The 24,176-nt window shown below is 34.6% G+C and overlaps 1 protein-coding gene across 24 annotated transcripts in view; it reads right to left on the reverse strand.

The window, feature by feature from the left end:
• Nucleotides 1-24,176, reverse strand: part of CAMK2D (calcium/calmodulin dependent protein kinase II delta) — a 301,972-nt gene that overhangs the window by 143,402 nt on the left and 134,394 nt on the right. For all 24 annotated transcript variants that reach the window (XM_025465971.3, XM_025465973.3, XM_025465990.3 and 21 more), the window contains exon 4: nt 7,927-7,981. In XM_025465971.3, the coding sequence (XP_025321756.1) occupies nt 7,927-7,981 (55 nt within the window). The remainder of the gene's footprint in view (nt 1-7,926; nt 7,982-24,176) is intronic.

Here is a 24,176-nt window from a genome sequence, read left to right on the forward strand (position 1 = left end):
TTAAAATCATAATAAATCTAATATTTAAAAATGACACTTGGATTCCTATTCTACCAGAAATCTCAACTTGATGAGAACAACATCCTGGCCTCACAAAATAAGCAAGGACTTGAGAGATGTCTGACACATTTTTCATCTGGTCCCACAGCCTCATTCTGCATGAGAAAAATCAGAATTAGAGAAAAGGTAATGTTAGATGGTTAGCCTTGGGTAGCTCTGAAATGGAAACTTAAGACTTTTCATTCTGGATCAGCACTTTTGCCAAAAAACCTTAATCTAATCTAATTTTAGTTCCCTATTGAGATTACAAAATTTAACTCAAGTATTATTCTCTTATACATTTACTTAGAAAGGCTGTGATATTTCTATACTTCATTACACATTCACCCAACATGCACATAATACAGATATTCACTGACATTTAGTTCCTGAAATATATATGTCACATTCAGATGACTGCCCTTGTCAAGGCCTTATTTCTCAAAGAAATGGACTGAATCGGCTGTATCTGCCTAAGGCCAATGGCTCTCAGTACAGACCTCTCCCTTAGGGACTATAATTCTAGGTACAAATCCATTATTTCCCTGCCTGGCCTTCAGATAAATCCACATCTCTTATCTCCCAGAACTGCTGAGGTGTCCTGAAAACCCTGCTAGGCACAAACCTGGAGGATAATTCATTATTTGCCGTGAAGAGCTCTTTGCTTTCATGTAGGTCTTTCCCATGGATTCCTGAGTCTATTTGAAAAAGTGATTACTAATGCTGTGTAGTTGAAAATGGTAGATAGATACTTGAATGAAAAATGTAAATTTAAAATTGTAAGAAACATTTTTTTTTAATGGAACTCATTGCCTCTTCTGTTTTGCTTTTTAGAAAGGGAAAAGTATTCCATTAGAAGAAAACTCAGTGCACCTATAAAAATAGAACTTCCCAATAGATTGTGAATAGCTGACATTCCACAGGAAGTATGCACAAGTACCACACTGCCAAAACCATCATCAAAAGGACAAACAGTAACATTCCTTCTTTAGGAATTCAAGTAGTTATTTTATCTTGGAACTGATTGGCTAAGTGACTCCAATTTTCCCATATGAGTATTTCATTGATACATTTGAGACCATACTTTTCTTAAATGTATAAAATGTTCATTTTTCTAAAGCTACTTACTTTTCCTCTTCATAGAGTAACCATCACAATTAGATAATTTAGAGGAATTATATCTGTTATAATCTCTTTTTAATCACTCAAAATCTATACTTTTAACCATTATTTTCCAAATGTCTCTAAAGCTGGGTGCTTTATCACTTAATGACAGAATATTTTTATGAAAAGTGCTCATAACTCCTCAAACTTTAAACATTGAAAAATAATTGTGAAGACTCTGAGCTTTCAATCTAGCAACTTCCTGATGAAGCAATTTCAATCTAGCAATTCAACTGTCTGATGAAGCGTATTTAATGTTACTATGGTTCAGATGCAAACTTACACTTTGGTTTCAGAGACATTAATACCACAAATACTGTGACAAATATGATCCAAATATGACAAATAACTGAAAATCTTATTTTGTATTCACATGAACTGTTTTTTTATATATGTTCTATACCAATTATTTAAAGAACTCTGATTCATATTCCCTCCATTTAATAAGAAATATAGAAAAGTATAAAATTTTATATGTGAACATGGTAACTATGGAAAAGTAGTGTGCATGACATGAGAAGAAGGGTATTGCCTTTCTGCATCTGACCTAACTTTTTTATTTTTTTAAGGATTTTATTTATTTATTCATGAGAGAAACAGAGGGAGGGGGGGAGAGGGAGAGAGAGAGAGAGAGAGAGAGAGGCAGAGACACAGGCAGAGGGAGAAGCAGGCTCCTCACAGGGAGCCTGATGTGGGACTTGATCCCTGGACCAGGATCGTACCTTGAGCCAAAGGCAGACATTCAACTGCTGAGCCACCCAGGCATCCCTACATCTGACCTCAGATTAATGTGCTTCTTGGAGCTGAAGCAGATTAGAATATACCACCCTACGAAATGCCACTTTGGCAAAAAGATTATTTTGGGCTAAAGTCAACTGAGAATGAACAAATACAGGAAGAGTTCTCTACTTTCCCCTTATTTTCCCAAGAGGCATCAATTTCCCTTTGAGGAAGGTTATCTGCTCAGGGAGAGAAGCAGGGAGAACATTTCCCTATGTACCAGGGAGAGAAGAGTAATTTTTGTCATCTAAGACAAGAATTTAATATTTTCGCTGCTTCTTTTAGTTTCACTTCTTTTCTACAAACTCCCATGCACATAAATACTAATAAAAATTGTCTTTTATTCTGTTAACCTGACTTTAGTCTAATTCACATGCCTTCATGCACAGAACATAAGAGGGTATAGGAAAAGTATATCCTCTCTGATAGAGCTATGATCAAATCCAATTCTGAATAATGGTAGTCAGGTAAATGAGCATTAGCAAAATTATTTTTCATTCCAGCATTCATCATAGCATGAAGGACATATCCCAGTTTATAATACCATACTGTTGATATATACAGCAAAGGAGATCTAACAAATTAAATCTATTAGGAAATAACAACAGGTCTAAAAAATTAGGGTAGATACATTTCTCTCATTAAGTGCATTAAAAAAAGATTCTCTGTTCTCCTAGTCCTGCCCAGCAGTGAGGAGGAACACCCATGGGGTGCCACAGGAAGCTAAATAGGAAACTGGGGCTTCCACTCCCACCCAAAAAGTAGTAAGATGGTACCTAATTACCCCTGCCAATGTGGTATCAGAGGAGGCCTGTTACAAAGATTTAAATTATATCCATGGTCTCATAAAATAATACCCAAATGTCCAGGATATAATGCAAAATTACTCATTATATAAAAAAACCAAGAAAATTTCAATATGAATGAGAAAAAACAATGAACAGATGCCAACAACACCATGATCACCATGCAGTTGGAATTATCTGACAAAGATTTTTTGATTACTAATATAATGCTTCAGTGAAAATTATGAATGCAAAGAAAACATAGAAAAGTCTCAGCAAAGACAGAGAATTTACAGAAAAACCAATAGTCTATCATGGAACTAGAAGAATATAATAACTGAAATGGATGCATTCAATAGCAGAATGAAAGAAAATGGATCAGTCAACTTAAAGAAAACAGTATAAATTTCCTAATCTAAGCAAGACGAAAAAAAGATAAAAATGAACAGAGCCCCAGGAATTTTTGTAGCTATGACAAAAGATCTAGCATTCATGTTATCAAGTTCCAGAAGGAAAAGAGAAAGAAGGCAAGGCTAAAAAAAAGTATTCAAAGAAACAATGTCTAAAAATTTCCCAAGTTTGGCAGAAGACATCACCTGTATTGTATATTCAAGAGGTTAAGTGAAGACCAAATAAGATAAACTCTAAGAAATCCAAGCCAAGACACATCATAGTCAAACTTCTAAAAACTATAGACAAAAAAAATCTTTAAAGCATCTGGAGAGAAAAAACACCTTACTTTTAGGGGCAAAACAGAATGACAAGAGATTTTTCATCACAAATCAGAGAATCCAGAAGGAATTGATGTAACATTAAAAGAACATAACTGTTTACCTAGAATTCTTTATCTAGCAAAAAGGAGTGAAGGGGGAAATCAAGACATTCTCAGAAAAATAGTAAGAACCTGTTGCTAGAATATCTACTCTGAAAGAATGGAAGTTATTAAAGGAAATCATAAAAGAAGAGGTCTTAGAACATCAGAAAGGAAGAAAGGACAATGGAGAAAGTAAAAATATGAGCTCTGAGAAAGCACTGAAGAGGGAGGACTAGCACAATACGGAATGGTGCCAAACTACAGCCCTGTGAACAAGCCTTGGGTGGACTGCGACTGTGGAAAGGAGCCTGTATACTGCGACTCTGCATAATTAGAGCTTCAGTCTCTATTCCCCACCACACATCAATCACCAATATAACAGACACACTTGGCTGCCTAATATTTTCTTATTAACAACGTCATGGTTTAGACCTTACCTGACCATGCATATGGTGATTCAGGGGAGGCCAGTTACCTCCCAAGATGGACATATTAGGTTTATAATTGGTCAAAGCCAATGGTTTTAAAACCCATTCCCTTCATCAATACTTGATTCGGGAATGAGATGAGAAGAAATTCTAAACAGGGATTCACTAACAGATAATCTTGTGAGGGACTGCTGAGAAAGGATAAAACCACAGGCAATGGCATTAGTAGTGCCCTTTTTTTCTGACTGTGAAAGTCACTAATATCTGAAAATGAGGTAGCCAAACTGAGAATAAGCCCATATACTACAGAGAAAAAACAAAACGATGGAAAAAACTTGATTTCTTAATTACATCATTGAAGGGCTGAATTAAACAAATCTAACAATTACCTACTTTTAGACTATTACAAAAAATATTTTTTCTTATCTATTTCCCAAGCATCACATGAAAATGCTAGACAGTAGTCCATTTTATGAATTTACCATCTTTACACAAATATTTATTATTAGATCTATAAGATGGCTTTCTTTCTTTTTTTTTCCCCCATTATAAAGGCTGATGCAAGGAACATCTTTTGGCCAAAGTTTTATCTAAACTTAGGGTATACTTTCCATGGACTTCATTTCTAGAAGTGAAATTACTGCCAAATGGTATGGACGTTTCTGATATATAGTACAAACAAAAAAAAGAAAGTGTGTTCTTATTAAACACCAACCAGCCATGTATATGGCCTGTCTCACTATATCCCAGGCAGCCAGAGCAAATGCTGAGTCATATTTTCCCTTCATTCTAGTCGATAGAACTTCATTTATAAATCCTAGTTAGTCTAAATCAATCTTGGTAATTACATTCCTCTTGCTACTGATTGGTTAAGGATGGGCATGTGACCTAATCCTGGCCAGTGAGAGGAAATGAGAGGTTTACCGGGTAAATTTTTGATTCTTATAAAAAAACGAGACAATGTCGTCTACTGGTCATTAGCATGTGTATATAATATCTTGAACCATACCAATCTGAGAAAAAGCCAATGAGCTGAAGTAAAAGATGGGAGTATGAAAATGCTGACCCCTGAATAAACCAACTTCAAGGACCCTTTCCTTAGTCTTTTTCCATTATTTGAATTATAATTTATTTTTAGTTTTTAAATGTGAATATAATTGACATACAATGTTGCATTAGTTTCAGGTACACAACATAGTGATTTAAGATATCTACACATTATGCTATGCTCACAAGTGTACTTACCATCTGTTATCATACAACGCTATTATAATATCATTAAAAATATTCCCTTACGTATTTTATTCCTGTGATTTATTCATTCCATAACTGGAAGCCTATATTCCCCACTCCCCTTCATCCATTTTGCCAATCCCTCCACTCTCCTGCCCTCTGGCAACCACCAATTTGTTCTCTGATTCTAGTTTTTGTTTATTCACTTTGTTTTTTACATTCCACATACGAGTAAAATCTCATGGTATTTGTCTTTCTCAGTGTGACTTATTTCACTTAGCATAATACTGTCTTGCTCCATCCATATTGTTACACATGGCAAGACCTCTCCTTTCTTTGTAGCCACGTAGTGTTCCACTGTATGTGTGTGTGTATGTGTGTGTGTATACACCACACCACATCTTATTTATCCATTCATCTACTGATGGACACTTAAGTTGCTTCCATATCTTGGCTATTGTAAATAATGCTGCAATAAACATAGTGGAGCAAATTTCTTTTCAAATTAGTGTTGTCACATTCTTTGGGTACATACCTAAGAGTGGAGTTTTTAGATCCTATAGTATTCCTATTTTTAATTTTTGGAGGAACCTCTATACTGGTTTCCACAGTGGCTATACCCAATTCACATTCCCACCAACAGCGCAGAAAGGTTCCTTTTTCCCCAAATCCTCATCAACACTTAATATTTCTTATGTATTTGGTTTTGGCCATTCTGACAGGTAAGGTGATATCTCATTATAGTTTTGATTTGCATTTCCCAAATGAGTGATACTGAGCATGTTTTTTTTTTTTTTTTGTTTTTTTTTTTTTTTTTTAAAGGCATTTTTTTTTTTTTTAATTATTTCTTTATTTATGATAGTCACAGAGAGAGAGAGAGAGAGAGGCAGAGACACAGGCAGAGGGAGAAGCAGGCTCCATGCACCGGGAGCCCGACGTGGGATTCGATCCCGGGTCTCCAGGATCACGCCCTGGGCCAAAGGCAGGCGCTAAACCGCTGCGCCACCCAGGGATCCCTGAGCATGTTTTTATGTGTCTCTTGACTATCTGTACATCTTCTTTGGAAAAATGTCTATTCAGGTCTTCTGACTGAATATGTAGAATCCAGTTTTTTTAATTGGATGTTTTTTTTCTGGTACTGACTGGAATAAGTTCTTAATATATTTTGGATATTAACCCATTATTGGATATACTATTTGCAAATATCTTTACTCATTCAGTAAGCTGTCTTTCTGTTTTGTTGATGCTTTCCTTTGCTGTGCAAAGCTTTTTATTTTGATGTAGTTTAATCGTTTGTTTTTGCCTCTGTATCCCTTGCCTCAGTAGACATATCTAGAACAATGTCACTATGACTGATAGCAATTATTGGGTTTAATCCATTTTCAGTTTATTTTTTATGTTTGGTGTTAGAAAGTCATCCAGTTTCATTCTTTTGCATAGCTGTCCAATTTTCCCAGCGCCACTTATTGAAGAGACTGGCTTTTTCTCCATTGTATATTTTTGCCTCTTTTGTCATAGATTAATTGACTACATAAGTATGGGTTTATTTCTGGGCTCTCTACTCTGTTTCATTGATGTTTGGGTCTATTTTTGTGCCAGTACCATACTGTTTCAATTACTACAGCTTTGTAGGGTATCTTGGAATCTGGGATTATGATGTCTCTACTTTTGTACTTTCTCAAGGCTGCTTTGGCTATTGGAGTTTTTTCTGTGGTTCTATACAAATTTTAGTATTATTTGTTCTAGTTCTGAGAAAAATGCTGCTGGTATTTTGATAGGGATTGTATTGAAAGATAGCTTTGGGTAGTTGCGACATTTAAACAATATTATTCTTCCAATCCATGAGCATGGCATATCTTTCTATTTGTTTGTGTTGTCTTCAATTTCTTTCAACATTATTTTACAGTTTTCAGAGTAAGGTCTTTCACTTTCTTAAGTTTATTCCTAGGCATTTTATTCTTTTTGACGCAATTGTAAATGGAACTGTTTTCTTAATTTCTCGTCTTTGCTACTTTGTTACTAGCATATAGAAATGCTACCAATTTTTGCATATTAACTTTGTATTCTGCAACTTGACTATTTATTACTGCTAATAGTTTTTTGGTGGTGTCTTTAGGATTTTCTATGTATGGTATCATGTCATCTGCAAATAGGGGAGTTTTACTTCTTCCTTACCACTATGATGTCTCTTATTTCTTTTTCTTATCTGATTACTGTGGCTAGGGTTCCCAGGCTATGTTGAATAAAACTGGCAAGGTGAACATCCTTATCTTTTTCCTGATCTTAGAGGAAAAAAATCTGTCATTTTTTCACCACTGAGTATGATGTTAGCTATGGTTCTTTTTATATAAGCCAATAAATTATACATAGTCCAAAAAATTCAATGGAAAACTCGCTCATACCAGCCATTTGTATGCCCAAAGACAAAACTGAGAACTGCTTATAACATCACAGTGAACAATCCAAACAGACTCCTGTTTCAGCTACGAAGATTAACTTAAGTTTTAAATAAACACTCCTGAACAGTCATATTTTTTTCAGAAGAATTAAAGTTGAATGTTATTTGGAGAACATCTAAAAAAATTAGTCATTAATTTAGACCATAAACTAGAAAAACTCATGTTCAATTCAAAATGGTCTTCAAATAGCAAAAATAAATGACTACAAAGTGTGCTGTACTTACAAATCAAACACCAAATAGTGGAAGCCCTCTTCTGATATGCTGTCATGAAGTCGCACTAAAAAAAAAAAAAAGAGAGAGAGAGAGAGAGAGAGAGATGTTTATTTTATACATATGTCAATGAAGAACATTAAACCAGACTTCTAATGGGCATTTATCTGTCCCCTAACTAAAAGTGCTAGCAGCACTCTTTATTCTAGACTCTGGTAAGTAGTATTCTTTACAACAAGGCATGGGTTCAGACAAACCCAAAGTTTAGATTCTGCCTCTGATAATTATTAACTGTGTTAGCTTAATCATTTTTTTTAAGAGAGAGAGAGAGAGAGAGAGAGCGAGCCCGAGAGAGGAGACGGCAAGCAGGAGAGACAGAAGCAGAAGGAGAGCTAGAGAATCATAAGCGGGCTCCACACTCAGTGTAGAGCCCAATTGCAGGGCTCAGTCCCACAACCCTGAGATCAGGACCTGAAGCAAAAGCAAGAGCCAGACCCCAAGTGACTGAGCCATGTAGGCATCCCCCCATGTGAGATTAATCAAATTAACCAACTTATAATAATAGTATCTAACTTTACAAAATAGTTAAGAAGGTTAAATGAGATAATATAAAATAAAATCCACATATTGCTGGATGAATACTTAAAAATATCAATGACTGTTTTAATATATATAAATCTATTGAAAGTTAGCAGGTTCGAGCAATTCTCCCACTTCGAGTCTCTTCCTTGTCATTCTCTTTACTATCTCCCAGTCCAGGTTTTCCCCAACTCATTCCTTCATCAATACAATAAGGAGCAAGAGGGACCATTTGAAGAATATAGTAAATGGTCTCCTTGCTCCTGCTCTCCCTGCCCCTTTTTTTTTGGTGGGAGTGGGGGTGGGGAGAATTTCTACATAGCCCCTGGCTAACCTGTCAAGAGAGTTTTTACTATGCTACTTCTAAACTCAAGTCACCAAGATCTATTTACCAAGTCAGCCAAAAATATACAGGTAGAACCTCTCGTTCTGCTAGTTCCTCAAATTAATACTTTTTTAATTTTTCCAATGTGCTAGACTTTCACTGATTGGTAGTAAAGACAAATATTTTGCTCCTCTGAATGGAAACCCTTCACTCTTTACTATGACTCTAACGTAAACTACACATGTAGAATTTACATAGTGTTTTTTCTGCTATTTATTTTTGCCTAAGTCCCCTGCCTTCTTCAACTCATCCCCACAGATGGTACACTCTTCCAATTTATCCAAATCACTTGGGCTGGCTTGTCCTTCACTGGGAGCAACAGAGAGCAGAAAATGCAACAAATCTGTAGGATACAACTGTTTTTGAAAAGTTACCACAAGAAGATAATGATTTCTACTAGTACTGGTCCTTAGTATGTTCCCCATGCAGTGATGACCACCAAGTAGAAATGTGGATTCCAAAGAACATTTAGATTCACATACAGACTACAATGATCTATAGAGTCTGCAGTACTCATGAAATCCCAAGGTCATAAACTTAATATAATGTCCATTCCTTACAATCCAGTTCTATCCCCTTCAGACATCATCCTTGGTCCATTATTAAAACCTTTCCTGAATCTCTCTTCAGAAATCTTACCAAGATAGAGAAATAAAGACTTTTTTTTGTTCCATTATATAGAATTTCTTTCTCATCATTCCTACCATACAGTTATCATATTTTACAGGGTTTTAAATCCTTCAAAGAGATCTAGCACATGGTAGATGGTCTTTTATAAAATTGCTTTGAGCACTTACTATACTATGTGCTAGGCATTCTTCCAAGTTTTTGGACTTTCACCATAGCTCAGTATACCTGTTTATGTCTAAAATAAAACTATTGAATCCAAATAATTCTACCATAACTTTAATTGTGTGAAGGATGCTCTTCAATATTAATATCAGTTTAATATCTTCAGTTTAATATCAAAGATGCCCACTACCTTTGTTTAAACTTATGCTGCCAAAGAAAATCAAAAGTTAGTTTTAATGACATGTTTTATTCATAGTCATTCAGCACAGTAAAGAAAGGGCATGACAGAAAATTCAGTGGCTTTATTGAATGACACCAGTTTCACAGATACCTACCTAACTTAGCAGTTGTAAAACAACCTATGTTTAAATGAGCTCAACAAATGGTATATCTAATTAAGTCCAACAGTTATTACATGAAAATAAGATGGATTTCTATGCTATCAACGTTAAAATAAAAAGTAAAATCACAATGTGAGCAGGAGGAAATTATAATTTCTTTTTTTCCACTGTCTCAAAAACTTCAAGTGGAGATGGGGAGCTCAGTTTTTCAGATCAAAGGGTTATAGAGTTAAACAGAAGTAGAAATTTCAGGTACACTTGGAGAAACAGTATTGCTTTCTGGTTCTATTTGGAATAAAATCTTCTTTGTATGATTACCACTATCTTATTTATACTTGGAAATAATCATCATTTGGAAGTAAATTATTTTTTTTTTGAAAATGTTAAGAGTTGCTCAGATTACAGCATAACAATCAAACATACATTGTTTTTGGTGCCAACAAGCACATAATAATTGCTTAAAGACAAACCATTCGATCCAAGTTCACTACTTTTGCATCACACAATTCCAAAACAAATTTCCACTATTTCTAACCAGCCATTTGACTAGGTGAGATTAATTTGAATTAGTTTTATCAATAAAGCATAAAGAACTAGCATCATCTTTACTTAGGAAAAATATATACACATTTCCTTCCTTCCTTATGACTTTTTTTTTTTTTTACCTCCTTCCACTCTTAAGAACTGGAAAACAGAAATGCAAGCATCACAATTTTTATCTATTAATAAAACTATGTAATTTCACCTTTGCATGGTTGTTCCACATGTTTACAATTACTCTAAGGATGGTTTCCTTTTGAAACTTTGAACTCTTACCATTCTCAGAGTTGATGATGTTTATACAGTCAGAAGACAGTGTCTTACACACTACAGATATTCTCTTTTTCTCTTCAAGCCTTTTTGGTTAGTCAAAAGTATCCATCTTCCATCCTTTTCCTCTTTTTAATAGTTTTTCAAGGTTTAAAATTGTGTTTACTTTCACAAAAAACTTGCATTAGTTATTCTCTATAAATAACTGTCAATTCATTTCTATGCTAAAGGAAATACAGGATGTTCTGTTCCCCACAGATGTTAGCCCAAGACTGCCAACATGGCCAGCCTTGAGAGTATTGCTGCTGTTCTATATTGAAACATATTGCATTATGTTCTTGCTATGACTGCTCTTTGTTATTGCCATAAGCTGTACATATGGGTGCACACAATTAACTTAATCACAGTCATCACTAAGATGCTCTCAGAAAAAAATGTTAAAGAAGATAATGAGAAAAGCATCTGAGAACACAGGTTATAATACCTCTTGGTAGTCATTCTTTTCTGAAGTTTGCTCAAAGGTAAAATCAAGTCTATGAATGAATGAGTTTTCATAAATGGTAATGGTATAACAGTTCTCATCCAGAATAAAATGTAAAATTCTAGAGCATTAAGTATGAGACATATAAGAGGAGAAAAGGTGTTTCTAAGGTTAAAATGTCTCCAAAATTGTTGATCCATGGCTTAATCCTTTTACCTTCTCTGCCTCATGTTATCAATTTGGTCATTTGCATTCATATTAGCATGGGGTCACTGCTTTCTCTTCCTGTCCTATATTATTATTTGATTTCACTGCAGTTTCTAGATAAGTACTAGTTCTACAGAGGGGCCAAATAGGATTAAATAGGACCTTGTAATTATCTGAAAAAAAATTATTTAAATGTGAAAGAAGTTTTTTATTTTAATACATCCTTTCATTTAAGGGGTTAAAAGATAATAACTACAGTGCTTACTATATCAACACAGTGCAAATACTTTTTGCAAGACTTATTTTAGATAACATATAAGACCTTTCCCATCACCATTTACAAATGAATGTGCACAAGCTTAGAGAGGAGAAAGAAACTTCCAAGCCTTAACAGCTAGTTAAGGTCATAGGCTAGGCTAGGACCATAATCCAGAGCTAGAAGATTCCAAAGATCTGGTTCTTGTTCAGAAGACTATATGGACACTCCAAAGTATATCTATCAATAAACTACCACCTCCACTCTGCCCACTCCCCCACCCCCTGACACTGTAGAGTATGAATTGGATAAAACAATATTTAGAAAAGAATTATAAAGAGGAAGAAATAGTTATGGTAACTAGAGAAAAAAAAAAGCAATGCTTAAAAAAACAGCACTAAGAAAAAAATCTACTTACAAAAAGAGAAAAATATTTTTAGTTTAGGAAGTTTAAAATGTGATGCTGTACTAGGGGAGGTATAGAGACAGCTAGATGATATCTAAGATACAGAGTCAACATCAGCCACATCTGTCTCTCTGTCCAGTCCCTAAATCCCTAGAAAAGTGTTAATTCTCCTTTTCAAATTGGAAATGTTAGACCACCCAGTGACTCAGCTATTTTACCTGACAGGATGTTTAATGTACCAAAAATCCTAATTAAAGAATCTGGAAAACTTGCACAATATGTAAAATAGCATAAATTTAACAATTTTTGTTTCCAAAATTGACATTTCTATGATATGGATACTATGTTAACATGGGAAGAGACAGAGGAAGTGGAAATGGGTATGCAAGGAAGAAAAGGGAAAGATTAGGAGAACTGAACTCTAAATAGAAGCCATGTCAAAACTGCTTATTAGGTACATCTTATCTATTTTTTTCATCTTATCTATTTTGATGACACATAGTAAGAACTTTTCTGTCAAAAGAAAGTGAACATATATTATTTTATGATAATTTATTATCTTTCAAAAAAGACTAATAGCATACAAAGTCACTTGTTTCAATTTCAGTATACTTCCTTCCCTCTTCATTTCCTAACAACATCCTCTAAATACAACCAAGGGTAGTAATTATAATTTTGTGAATTTATTTATACAACATACCACTTGGTTCAAATTATACTGATTCTTACCTTTCCATTCAACTATACTCACTACCTGCTGTTCTCTACTAGTGTTTATTATGGAGAAGTAGCAGGCTATTACATTGATGGCCCCAAGAGACCATGTCTTTCAATATTCATGTCCTTGTATAATCCTCTCCCATACTGATTCTGGGTTTGGCCATGTGACTTGCTTTGAGTGATTAGCATGTTTGATGTAAACAGAGCCTTTATAAGCTCTTGTACCTTGGAGTTGTCTTCTTGGAAACCACATGCTATACTAAAGAGAAGTCTGGAATAGACTTAGACAAGAGGCCACATGGAGAGAAACCCTGGAGGATGAGAGGCCATGTTGACATTCCACCACTAGCAGAGCTCATTGCTGAAGGCAACTGCAATTGTTACCTCACATCATGTGGAGTAGAACTACCTACTGAATCCAGTCAGTCCATAGAGCAATAAGAAATAATAAACAGATGTTGTTTTGGGCCATTAAGTTCAGAGTGGGAGTTATTAGCTAACAATAGATAAATAAATAAGATAATCTGAAATTTGTGATTGACTCATTGTCCTTAAAGAATTCATTCCTTATCATAAACAATTTTTTAGCAGAAAAAGAATGAGTTGTACCTCAAAATATGAGTTATTAGAAACCTCCAAAACTAAACAGGGCAATGCTGCCAATATTATCATACTACTAATTAAATAATTCATACAGAAAAGACTCTAGTGCATTCCCATAATCACTATTTGTCAGCTCTAAGCAATAGTCCTGGTTATAAATGAGGTAGATTTTGCATTTTTAGCTTTACCATGTTATAAGGCTTGAAGTAGTTGGATTTGATTCACATACTGGGATGGAAAGATGGCAGCTTGTAAGTCAGATGCTTTTTATACTCCCATCAATACTTAATTATATTTCAGAGCTAGAGTAAGCACTAGCCAAGTATGGCCATGCAATATGCCATAGCCTTCTCAAAAGAGGGATGCCAACAATGAGTTCATTTGTTAAATTAAAAAAAATACATACACATACATGTCTCAAACATTATAACATTCAAATGGCAGTATTCTAGAGAGAAATTTGAGCTCAACCATTACTACTGGCTCTTTTGTGACAAAGCTAAACATTTCTAGAGAGAAGTTTTCAAACAAACACTGAAAAACCAAATTTAAAATCAAGCTAACATTTCTAAAAATCTGAAGGCCAATCTGCATGTGCATGTTCTTCTAGATTTCCACTTCTTATAACACAAGTAATAGTTAATAAAACAATACCATTTAAAACATAGTTTTGCATATTTTAAAAATATATGCTCTAACTTCTTTGAAATATGGATTCATGTACACTGTTAATTTTATATGGAATAAAAATATAGGCAGATATAGATAAATAAGTATTTCTTTGCCATTATTATTGTTAGAGTAATAGCCTTGTAGGGTTTATACTTTGATTTGTTTGTCTTAATACTTTTAAAATTTAGGCATAAAAACGGGGAATTTGACTTAGCTGGCTAAGGCAAATAAATAAGCTCAACCAGCACAGAAACGATGATCTGTCCTAATCTTAGATATCTGAACACAAATTCCTAGAATTGCATGAAGGATATATATTTTTGACAAATACTTACCAATATGTACCATTATCCAGCACTCAAATATTAAAATAACTTTAACATGAGAACCACAAAAATTGTTTTAATAAAATTACAAATATATTTTTCATGACAAGAAAATGTTTTTAAAATTTATCATAAATCATATTTAAAAGCAATTCAGTGCTTATACTTAAGAAAAATAACTTTTAAAAAAACAAATATAATTATTATATGAAAACTCAGTGGGAAATTTCATCCACATAATTTTAAGATTTTATTTATTTAAAGATTTTATTTATTTATTCATGAGAGACACAGAGAGAGAGAGAGAGGGAGAGACATAGGCAGAAGGAGAAGCAAGCTCCCTGCGGAGAGCCTGATGTGGGACTCGATCCCAGGACCCCAGGATCATGCCCTGAGCTGAAGGCAGATACTCAACTACTGACCCACACAGGTGTCCCTTAAGGTTATTTTAAAAGTACACAAAAAAAGTCATTGGATCCTAACATCAGTGTTGAAAGTCAATGTGTATCAACTTTGCTGACTATCATCTTCATCCCTACTCCCAAATTCTCACCCCATTTTCCTGGTTCCAGACTTTAAAAAGTAAGTTTAGATTAGCTTCAAAATTTATAAGATCAGATTAGTAACATTCAGGGCTGACTAGAACAAATTATAATGTCTTCTAATAGGTCAGAGTTAGTTAGATTATTCAAAGGAATTTCTGACTGGTCAAAAAAACTATTACTCACGAAGATTTCAACCTCGGACGATGACAGAAAGTGAGAAAACATGACCAGTGGTTGCTAATTATATGGTTACCTGCTACAGCAACCATGCAACAGTATGAACAACATAAGAGAGCAAGCAATCCTTTTGCTTGAAAGAAAAAAGTCATAAGGGCTAAATACAGAATTTCAGAGATGGTTAATAAAGTTAATGGATAAGTCATTTAATACACTTTCCTGCTCATTTTAAATAAAATTGTATATGTGAGGAGAAATTAAATTAGAGGTTTATTACTAAACCTAGTAATATCTAGATATATTCTTTGCTCCCTTTATTTTTTTAATTTCTTTTTAAGATTTTATTTATTTATTCATGATAGACATAGAGAGAGAGGCAGAGACACAGGCAGAGGAAGAAGCAGGCTCCACGCAGGGAGCCCGACGCAGGACTTGATCCCAGGTCTCCAGGATTGTGCCCTGGGCCAAAGGCAGGGGCCAGACCGCTGTGCCACCCAGGGATCCCCTCTTTGCTCCCTTTAAAAAATAATTTGAGATTATCTTATTGCACACTTTAATTGCATCTTACTTATAATTTGTTTTTTGAAAACATGATTTCATTTCTTGGAAAAGTTAATATTTATTTCAAGTTCCCTTTATTCATTTTTTTTCCTTTTTTAATTCTGCATCAATATTATTTATGTATTTCAGTAAGTAGTTCTAATTTTCTTCATTTTTCTTTTCCTTGCCTCATCTTTTAGTTATTTCACCTTCTAATACTTATATAGAGCTAATTAGTGATCTCTCACGTATATTCTTAAGTATTAGGAATATTTAAAAAGGAAGAAAAACTGCTATCATATGACTTGCCTATTATAGGAATCTTAAGATGGTGCATCTTCATATTGTACTGTAACTACGAGGATCTACCAGAGCACTGGACTAATACAAACTTTTTGTTAAATTTATCCAAAATGTACACAGCTATCTACTATGTATTAAATGTGTAAGACGTCTGGTTAAGAAGACAAAAAATGGCCATTAGTAATTTCTCAGCTTTAAGTATCTGAATAGCATTATTATCTTTCTGCTTGTGGAATCCAATGCAGATTCAACCATTCTGCGTTCCTCAGTCTGGGTCAAAAAGAGAAGCTCTATTGATAATTTCACACCAGGCTGCTCAGCTGGGTCCATATGTAACAGCAAGACACAAACACATTAAATGTCTTAAAGCAGTACAATACTTAGCTTCATTGTGAGATTAAACAAAGGCTTTGTGATTTATGATAAACTAAGGATATCACACAGGAAGGAGACTGCATCATGCCAAAGGACAGACAAGATAAGGATCTTTTATTCAAAGTGCAGATCAAGGCAGCATTTAAAATGAAAATAAGATACATTGAAGTGCATTTCCCATCTAAGGTAACTATAGCTTTGTGACACTTTTGCTTGACTTTTATACAAATATATTGTGCACTGGGTCATGATATAAAACCTTTATTTGTTTTTTTAATGGTAGATCACAGGATAAATGCTTGATAAACACTGGGTTACATAATCTTTTAAGAGGATCCTATAAGCTCTTTTCCAACTTTTTTTACATTTCCACATTTCAAGATGATTATAACTAATTAACACACAGAAAACTAAAAAATATGGTTATTACCAATATAAGGTTGAATACAATCCTCTAAGACTTTTTCCTCTAATATTCAAAAAAATTTAAGTTTAAAACACACTTCATTTCATTTTGGATTTACTTTTAATGAATAACTAGAAGGAAAACCTAAAACATTTATCTTGCCAAATTAAAAATAAGCCTTTACAAAAATTTACTCAGTAGATGAATTGCTTTTCTGATAATAGCCCTTAGAGAATACAGTGAATGGAAAAACTTATTAGATCATCCTCTCTTTGCAGCTTACTACCATATTACCTTACCATTTGCAACTAAATATTCCCTGAAGATACATAAGCCCAAATGCTCTCAATCTTTCAAATCCCTGAGAATTCATTTCTCGCATAAAGTATTTTTCCAAATTTGATTCATCCTATAAGCAGAAATCCCTTGAGTTTAAAATTCTACTAAAATGATAAGAAACGTATTCTAAAACTGTAGCTAGTGTCCATACTATACTATCTCATAATGGTTTTTGATTAGCTATTTATGTACTGAAATTGCTTAAAAGATCAGTTTATTTCCTCTGTATAATATACACAAACATGAAACACATGAAGAAGAATTATGATCTTAGGCTCACAATTGAAGAAAAATATAAAAGTTATGCATGAAATTATTCACAAATTCATACCCTTGGAATAATAAAGCCTTTTAATAAATACAGCTATAGGCACAGTCAGCATCAGGTACCTGGGAATATATTTTGGATAAGCATTCAATGGAACAGTCAGTTCACCTAGATCAGTGATTTTTTTAAAAATAAAGACTAATTGTTTCTTATCATGAAATCAAGGAAGTTATAACAAATGTGAGACATTTCAAATATTGGGGGCATATGCCTACCTCAAAGACATCTCAAAATAAGCCCAAGAACCAATGATCTTTCTCTAAAATCTGCTTTATCCAATGTCTTCCATATCTTTCTAGTTATTCAGGATAAAAATCTCAGTGTAATTTTTAACTCTTTTCTCTCTTATACCCAAAATCTAATCTGAAAGCAAACACCTCAAAATATATATTAGAAAAAAAATTATGTCCTTTCACTGTCCTTATCACAGCAGCCAAAACAATCCTGTTAAAACTTAAATCTGATATTGCCCCTCTGCTCAGAACCCTCCAGTCTCTTCAACTGCCTCCATGTAAAAACCAAAATCCCATCTGTGACCTATAAGATCCCTTAAAGTCCACCCTCCTCCCCCCATCATCTCCCTGGCATCTACCTGCACCACTCTTCCTTTGGTGGCTGTGCTCTGACCACACTGGCCTCCTTGCTGCTTCTAGAGAACCCCAGGCAAAATCCTGCCTCAGACTTTGCACTTGCTATTTCCTCTGCCTACTAGAACTCTTTTCCTCCAAATATGGCTCACTACCTCATCTTCAAATTGCTACTCAGCTTTTCACCTTTTTTGTAAATAAAGTTTTACTCGAACACAGCCTTGTCCATTTGTTTATATATTATAATCAATGGGTGCCTTCAAGCTAGAACTACAGTGCTGAACAGCTGCAGCGAAAACCATATAGCCAGGAAACTGAAAATATTTACTGTTTGCCCCTTGAGAGGTAAAGTTTGCTGACCCCTAGAATAGAAGAAAAGACCTTGAAAGGGAGAGGACTGGTTGTGAGAGGCCTGGGTGTGGCACCCATAATCTATAAAGCTAATTAAAGCCACCAAGACTGATGGTTGTAAGTGAGGAAGGAGAGAAGATAGTCGGTTCCTACAGAACACACAAATGACAGGAAATTGCTACACTAGGAAGTGTAGGATGTTATAATTTGAGAAAATGTTTCAAAGATAGGGCGGTAGAAGAATGGAGGTGGGGGATATTGAGGGAGGAGGTGTTAACAACAGTGGTTTTACAAAAGCACTGAAGAGCAAGAAAACACCTCTCGACTCCCACGTTCAGCAGTATGTAGAAGAAAACAGCCAACTCAAGAGAAAGCCAGATTGTAGTTAGCACAAGAAAAAGAAATGAACAGAGACCACTAGGAGAACTTAGGGCATTTTGCAAATATTATGACATCAGATTTCTTATTATATAATTAAAGGGAAAAAGAAAACCAATAAAATGTATTAAAACTTGGCAATATTCTCAGTCTTAGATATTAACTCAATAGTTAAACAAATTGATTCTCTTTGATAAATGTTCATTTTTTTCTTTTTTAGAAAATAGACATTTTTAAATAAATATATTAATTTTTAAAAATTACACTTAAGGAATAGGAGGTTTCTGTCATTTTATTACCAGAATAATCCTGGGGGAGGATTTGAATCTTATTAAAGTGTTACTGTGATTTTAAATGTTTATGCATATTTCCTGCATTTTATAACATCTAAATTACAGAATAATATGATTTTATTCATTTATATCATAACAATTTTAATATATTCATACTTAGTTTTATTTTTTCCTTCTTGGAAAAAAGAAGATACATTTTAAATTGTCCTCAATAAAAACTACATGACATTAATTTGGTTTTTGATGGAAATTGGTTTTGCCATCTCTATTCCTAACCAAAATTTATGTCAAACTGTCCTTTAATGCTGAACAACAACAAAAAAAACATCAGTAGGAAATATGTTTCAGTTTTATTTGGTAAATATTTTTATCTCTATAATCTTGACCACAGTTCCCATTCAGAGATTCTAAGCTTACAGCATATATGTCTTAAGCTTTATGAATGTTGTACCCAAGGTTTTTTAATAAATGAAGTTCTTGTTAGAGGAAGGAGTTCATTCTTTCAGTCACTCAGCCAGTTTACTTGGGTGCCATATGCTGGGGCTATAACTATGAACACGTCAGTGGTGATATTCATCCTCAAACGGTTTTCAGTCTTTGGGACAAAATCCCTTGTTAATTTTGTGATTCTGTAGCCTAGATTATCAGATTCATCGCTTCACAAAGCACATTTCAATAGTTTTATTTTATAGTCTTCTCATTATGCACCCCTATGGGAACACAGGAACACAAAATAATGAGGAGGCAAACAAATCTAAACAAAGCATCAGTGATAACTAAATACACTATAAAATGTCTTCATCTACTAGTGGCTATTAAATCAACAGTCTGTATCTACTGACCAACTGATTTCACCAAACACATTCCTCTGAATTTTTTTTTTTTCTGGACTCACTATTGAGAAAATTTAACAAGTTGTTTAACCTGAAAGACAAATTTCCCCATAAACAAGAAATTTAGCATCCCCTGTGGCCTACTCAAAACCATTATCCACAAGGCAGCCATCACTTCAAAATATGAATCTGGTTGTATCACACTAGCCAGTCTTAAAATTCTTTAATGTCTTCCTACTGATTTATCACATAATTTGTCATTTAAACGGGGACATTTTGAGAGTAAAAGAGGGTGATTAATTTTTACACCATGGTATAAATCAGGACAGCCCTTGGAAAAGTAGTTAGAATGGTCATCCCACCCACTAGGCTCTACCTCTTCAATTTCCCTCACACTTGCCCTCCAGCTCTCTCCAACAACAGAGGTCCTCTTTCAGAATCGGGTACTCTGCTCCCTCATGTAGCAAGCCACATCTTCACATTCTTTGGTTTGGCCTTCTCCTTCCTCCTCTCAAACTTAACCCCTAGCTATCCTTCAGAATTTAAAAAAATTTTTTTGGGGGGCAGCCACGGTGGCTCAGTGGTTTAGCACTCACTGCCTTCAGCCCAAGGTGGGATCCTGGGGACCCAAGATCGAGTCCCATGTCGGGCTCCCTGCAGGGAGCCTGCTTCTCCTCTGCCTGTGTCTCTGCCTCTCTCTCTCTCTATGTCTCTCATGAATAAATAAATAAAATCTTAAAAAAATAATTTTATTTATTTATCTATTTATTTATTCATGAGACACACACTCAGAGAGGCAGAGTTTTTAGAGACATAAATGGATTCTCAAAGGTTATAGTTTTATTGCCTATAGAGCAACAATCAGTTTATCACTATAGCAATCAAAGAATCCAGAATTCTTTCTGTGACTATAAATATTTCTGTTACTCTTACGGGTTATTAAACTGGCTCTGACATTCTACTAGTTCTCTCATTAATTAGTTAAGTAAATTTTTTGATATTTTAGGTATATGTAATGCTTTAATTGGTGTACACAGTATATGATACACCACAGTCTACTTAACTAGCCCCTCTGCAAGGACATTTGGATTGTTTTCAGGCTTTTGTTCTTTAGCCCCATTGCTGTCACTGGTCTTTAGTGAGCTTCTCATCGTTTATTAAATACATATATAACAACATAAGAGGCAGAATTTCAAGGCCTTCTTTGGCCCAGAGGTATTTAAATAATGATCTGCTGTTTGTACTTTATATTCAAACAAGCAGGCTTCTTACTATTCCCTAAGAGACCTTTTTGATTTTTGAGACCCAAAAGCTTCCTTTCCTAGAATGTTACCCTACACCAGTCTTAACTTTCCATTAGATGGAAATCCTATCTACTCCTTAAGCTCCAATGCCAGCTGTTCTTGATCCATGGACTCAACATGGACTCCTTTTCCTTTATTTCCTATAATCCTTAGAATTTTACTTCAGGAAAAAAATTTTTTTAAAAAGCAAAGTAAAAATTACTTACTGAAATAAAAATGAGAAACATACTCAACCTTGAAATAATCATTTTGGAAATAACACATTATAAGATTTTTTTTTGATACCTAATCAGATAAAGAAAATATAAAATCTCCAGTCAGACCCAAGGTGTATTATGGAAACATAGCTTGAAAGTAACTGATACAAAACAAAATCAAAATTGAATCTTTCCAATAGCTTTGTAACATGCTTGATATATTATTGTAAAAGGATTTGAAAAAGGAAAGAAAAAGAGTTGTTATTGCTCTTAAGTGCTTTAGTCAGTTAAAATGAACATTCCTGCTCACTTGATAGAAAAGCCTTGATTTTTATAGAATTAAACAACTTTCTGTTCTTCATGTGCCTTCTAGGGTAGACTCTCATACAAATGAGACAAACATTGCATTCAATAATGCAGTGTCCTACAAAATCTGGTGTTGTATTTCAGGTCTCTCTGTTCTTCATGACTAGTATATTCTGGCATATAGAAGAAACTGAGTAAATGCTTATTAAGGAATTAATGGACTCTGGTATTAGTGTATCAATGGGTTGTTTTGGCTAAGTTGATCTCCTACACCAACTCTTGGTGAATGATTGGCCACATTTCTATAATTATAAAATAAAGTTAAGTTTTGGACATGTGTTGACCTATAATCAACACAAAGGCATCCTAAGGACTGCTTTTGACTTCATATAAAAGGATTAATATCATCTTAGCTAAATAATGCTTATCAAACACTGTCTTGTCCTAGGAGTTTTATTTATGTCCTTGGTAGAAGCAAAATCTTCTCTTCTCTCCAACTAAGGATGTGGAATAATGAGGAAGGGACCACCTGCTTAGCTGGCCAGATGTCTTGTGATCAGTGAAACACACACAGGAGATTGAGGCCAGATCAGACTTATCTTCTAGTTATTTATATATGCCTTCTTTAATCCACAAAATGTTGGAGGCAGGGAGCAGGCATTCAATAATAGTTGCTGATGATGAATTATTTTTCCAGTAAACATTTACTGAGTTCCTCTCAGTGCAAAGTACCACAGGTATTAGGAATGAAGCAGGCAACAAAACTATTTGCATAACCCTCACGAAGCTAATGTTCAAAATGTACACAGATCAATGTCAAATAAGCAAAAATACACGTAAGAGTCTAGTAAGTGCTCTGAAAAAAAAAATGGAGAAGAGTAAGGAGTAACAAGAGAAAGGAAAGAGGAGGCTATGTGGAGAAATCTTCATTAATAAGGTGAATTTTGGGGGTGCCTGGGTGGCTCAGTTGGTTAAGTGTCTGCCTTTGGTTCAAGTCATGATCCCAGGGTCCTGGGATGGAGCTCCACATCCAGCTCCCTGTTCTATGGAGAGCCTGCTTCTCCCTCTCTCTCAGCCTGCCACTTCCCCTGCTTGTATGTATGTGCTTGCATGCCCTCTTTCATGCAAATAAATAAATTTTAAAAAATATAAAAAAATAATATGGTGAAATTTGAGGGGAAACCAGAAGGAAATGAATAGAGCAAATCATGGAGATGGCTCAGAGAAAATCTAATAGAAGACTAAAATTGATGTGTCTGAGAAACAGCATGTCTGGAATAGAGTGAACAAGAGAGAGGATAGCAGGGTAAGAGGTCAGATGTATGAGTACGCTCCTTTTTGGTGGGGGAGGGAATTTCAGGGGCCTATAGGGCTTTGGAAGAGGACATTAAGGGCTTTGATCTTTCCTCTGAGCTTTAAGGGAATTCACTACAGGCTTCTGAGGAGGGGGAGACCGTTCCACTTGTTTTAAGAATAACACTGTAACTGGTGTTATTCTGAAATATATTGTAAGGAAGCAAAGATTGAAACACAAAGAAATGAATGTAAAAAGCCAGGTGAGAGAAAGATGGAATTTCAGGCAAGAGTAGTGTCCCTGGAAGCATACATGTGGTCAGATTGAGGATATATTTTGAAAGCAGAGCTGACAGGTACTGTTGATAGATTAGATGTGGGATATGAGAGAAGGAAAGGAATAAAGTATGACTTTGGTTTTGTTCTGAGTAACTGCATATGAGAATAAGTGAAGATGCAGGAGCGGCAGGCTAAGGCAATGGGGGTAAATTACAAACACCCAATATACATCTTAGTGGAGAAATAAAAAAGCTCATAAATGAATTCACTCTTTAGTGAATGAAATCTACTCTTGGCCTCCCTGAATACAACATGAAGAGAAGATATCAGCAGGTGCCTGGTGGTTCAGTCAGTTAAGCAGTTAAACTCTTGGTTTTCGACTCAGGTCATTGAGCCCTGCAATGGGTTCTTTCCTCATTGAGAAGTCAGCTTGTGATTCTGTCTCCCACCTTCCTCCATCCTCTAAGCTCTCAATTAAATAAATGTTTTAAAAAAATAAAAATAGATATCAGAACATTATTGTGTTTAAGAGCAAGAGCTCTGAAGTCAGTATTTGTATGCTCTAATCTTGATTCTGTCACATAGTAACCATGTAATCCTGGACACTTACTTATTAACCTTTCAATGCCTCAGTTTCTCAGTTGTAAAATGAGGATAATAAGAGAATCCCTCCAATAGCCTATTGTGACGATTAATGGAGATAATATGTCAAGAGCTCAAAATAGTTCATTGTACATAAAAGCCCTGAATGTGATTTATTAAATTACTATAATTATTAAATGAAAAGGAGTTATTATTTAATAAAAGTTGTAAATTTCATAGCAAAAATTTGACCAATTTAATTGTATAA

This window comes from Canis lupus, chromosome 32, assembly GCF_003254725.2.
Source record: "Canis lupus dingo isolate Sandy chromosome 32, ASM325472v2, whole genome shotgun sequence".
Classification (NCBI taxonomy): Eukaryota; Metazoa; Chordata; class Mammalia; order Carnivora; family Canidae; genus Canis; species Canis lupus.